This window comes from Charadrius vociferus, unplaced genomic scaffold (genome assembly GCF_000708025.1).
Source record: "Charadrius vociferus isolate BGI_N301 unplaced genomic scaffold, ASM70802v2 scaffold384, whole genome shotgun sequence".
NCBI classification, from domain to species: domain Eukaryota; kingdom Metazoa; phylum Chordata; class Aves; order Charadriiformes; family Charadriidae; genus Charadrius; species Charadrius vociferus.
In genome coordinates this window covers 1,193,937-1,196,468 of record NW_009648234.1, presented here as the reverse complement: position 1 = coordinate 1,196,468, position 2,532 = coordinate 1,193,937, and the positions used below count along the sequence as shown (strand labels likewise).

Here is a 2,532-nt window from a genome sequence, read left to right as displayed (position 1 = left end):
AGTATGCTAGAAGATTATCAGTGCTGGTTGGTGCTTCATTCACTTCTGCTCTTCCAGCCTATGCACAGGAGCCAGCATTGTCAGAGGAATGCACAGAGTATTTCATGTCTCAGATCTGAATAGAGCTTGCTTAAATCTATTTACCGAGGAAAGTAAATGCGCATGGTCAGCTAGACCTATGGGTTGAATGGGTTTTGCCTGAGGAAGAGGATAGGCTGTATTACACCATGACACATACAGAGAGCGAGAAAATAGCTTCAGGAGTCTTAAAAGACTGGGAGGAGTTCAGTGGGTTTCTAAGAGAACGACACATTCCTGTGAAAGTCCCAGATCTTCCTGAGGCAAAAATTCCCACTGTAGCCAGAGGCCTTCATCAAAATTGGTACTGAAATACAGCTCCCAGGGGTCACTCCAGTCTGTCTTCCCCTGGGAGGAGGGAGTAGGAGTTTCCCCTGGAAGAAGCCTGCAGGGATTTGATCCCTGTAGGTGGAGGCTCATTGATGCTCTTTTGCTAACAATTGCATTTCTGCTCCCGTGAGCTGCATTCACTAGCTGGGTGGGGCATTTTGCTATCCTTGTGCTGGGGGGAATCGCCTAAGAAATAAAAATAGGACCAAGTATCACCAAACAGGAAGGCAGGGTGGGGAAAGGCAGGGTGTTTGTGGGTGCAGGGGGCTCCTTTCTTCTTCCGCCCTCCTCCCCGTGCACATACACACACACCTGCAGAGAGCACACAGATAACATTAGAGGTCTAGCAAAAAGGGTCTAGTAGAGATGCTGCTTAGGGGAAGACGTTGACTGCCACATACATGCAAGTGACATAAAAGCAAGGAACTGCAGGGTCAAAAGGATACATCCCTTCTGCAGCCTATCGCGTGTTCGAGTTGCATCTCACACACACACACATATATATGCACACCCACCTTGTCATTCAGGTTCTGCAGCGCCTCCTTCCCAGTGGCACTCCTGATCTCCACCTTTCTCCCGAAATCAACAGATGGTTCCCCTCCCTTCCCACTCTGCCTGGAATAGACGGATGGAGCATCCGGACCCAGGTGGGCAACATCCTTCTGCTTTGCCACGACTTTGTTAGATCCGCGGCCCACCGAGAGGGAGTCAAAGTCGATGGTCTTGTTCTCCAGGGAGCCTTCCACCGGGCAGAACATGCCACAGAATTTCTGCCGGGGCTTGGGACTGCCCGAGCCCAGGTTTTTGAAGAAGGCTGGCACTTCTTCTTCCTCGCCCTGCCGGCCAGACTGCTTCCTCTCAGCCATGGCTTGTGTGGTCTCCCTGCTAAGGGAAAATAGTAACAGCGGTAACCAGGAGGATCCTTCACACACTCACACACACGCACACACACGAAAAGAGGAGAGGGGAAAAAAAAAAAAAAAAAAAAAAAAAAAAAAAAGAAGAAAAGCGAGAGATCGCTCTGGGTCCTAGAGATACGGCAACATCAACTGCAAAGGGCTGTGCCTGGCAGATCCCCTGCCCCCATCGGTACAATATAGCCTGTGGCTCGTTCTGTTTTCTTTGATGCAGTGCAAAGTTGAAGGAAGGTTGGGGCAGATCCTGCTGCAATCAAGGGAGGAGGTTTCAAGTTCCCAGAATCCAGATGGGGAGGGAGGGAAAAGGAGAAGAAAAAAAAAAAAAAAAAAAAAAAGAAAATCCTCACTCTGCAGCAGAAACTGAGGACCGATCCGGAAGTGATGCGACTGTTGAATTGGCAAATGGACTCGATCAGGTTGGAGTAACAGCCCCCTGCACACACACCCTCTCCCCCCGCCCCTTCCCAGCTATAGTGCTGCTGCTGCTACATGGCACTGATGGGGACCGAGCATCCCCCTCACCCCCGGCTGCTCGGGAGGCGTGTTCCCAAGGCAGGGGAGAAAGGATTCCTAAAAAAATTCCTCCCACCACCCTCTCCCCTTCCTCTCCTGGCCCTGTAATGGTGGAGTCGGGGACTGCTCTGGGAATCCTATTGTTCCTCACTTTTCTCAAAGCAGCAGAGCCGGAGGGTGGGGAGCAGATGAGATTGCGGGTGGGTTAGTGGGGGGCAACGTGCTGACTCATCTTTCTGGGGTTTGGGGCATCGCTGGTGCCATGACTCAGGTAGACCCTCTTCAGGGGGGGGAAAGGGTTGATTGATGGCACTGGAGAGAGAATGAGAGAGGGAGACAGATGGGAGAGGGGTGTGAGAACCGAGGGAGAGAGGAAAATGAGCCGTCAACCAGGACTTACCTCCAGGAGCCGAAATTAGTGACCTTGCTAGTCAATTAAGCCTCTGCAATGCCAGAAGCCCCCCAGTCCCTCCCTGCGGGGGATCAGGGGACGCAGCCAAAGGCGGCTCCGGCTGAATGCAGGCTTCTAGAGGAGGAGACAGAGCAGCAGCCCCTCGCCTCCCCGCTCTTGCCCATGCTGGCAGCGTCCCTGCGCCGGGGGACAGCGGCAGAGAGCGAGACAGCGGGGGGCCGGGGGGCCGCGGCCGGGAGAGCCCCCCCCGGGCCGGGCCGCGCCGCGGGCGCTGTCCCTTCA

The 2,532-nt window shown here is 53.8% G+C and overlaps 1 protein-coding gene across 3 annotated transcripts in view; it reads right to left on the bottom strand.

Moving 5' to 3' along the window:
• DPYSL2 (dihydropyrimidinase-like 2) overlaps nucleotides 1-1,758 on the bottom strand; it is a 55,436-nt gene extending 53,678 nt beyond the window's left edge. The window contains exons 1-2 of one of the 3 annotated variants that reach the window (XM_009884137.1): nucleotides 1,673-1,758; nucleotides 924-1,290 (exon numbers count right to left, since the gene is read on the bottom strand). In XM_009884137.1, coding sequence (XP_009882439.1) covers nucleotides 924-1,274 — 351 coding nt within the window. In that variant the 5' untranslated portion in view covers nucleotides 1,275-1,290; nucleotides 1,673-1,758. Of the gene's footprint in view, nucleotides 1-917; nucleotides 1,294-1,672 lie in introns of those variants that run through there. The other 2 variants (XM_009884136.1, XM_009884135.1) reach the window with 2 other exon arrangements.
• Between the last annotated feature and the right edge of the window lie 774 nt (nucleotides 1,759-2,532).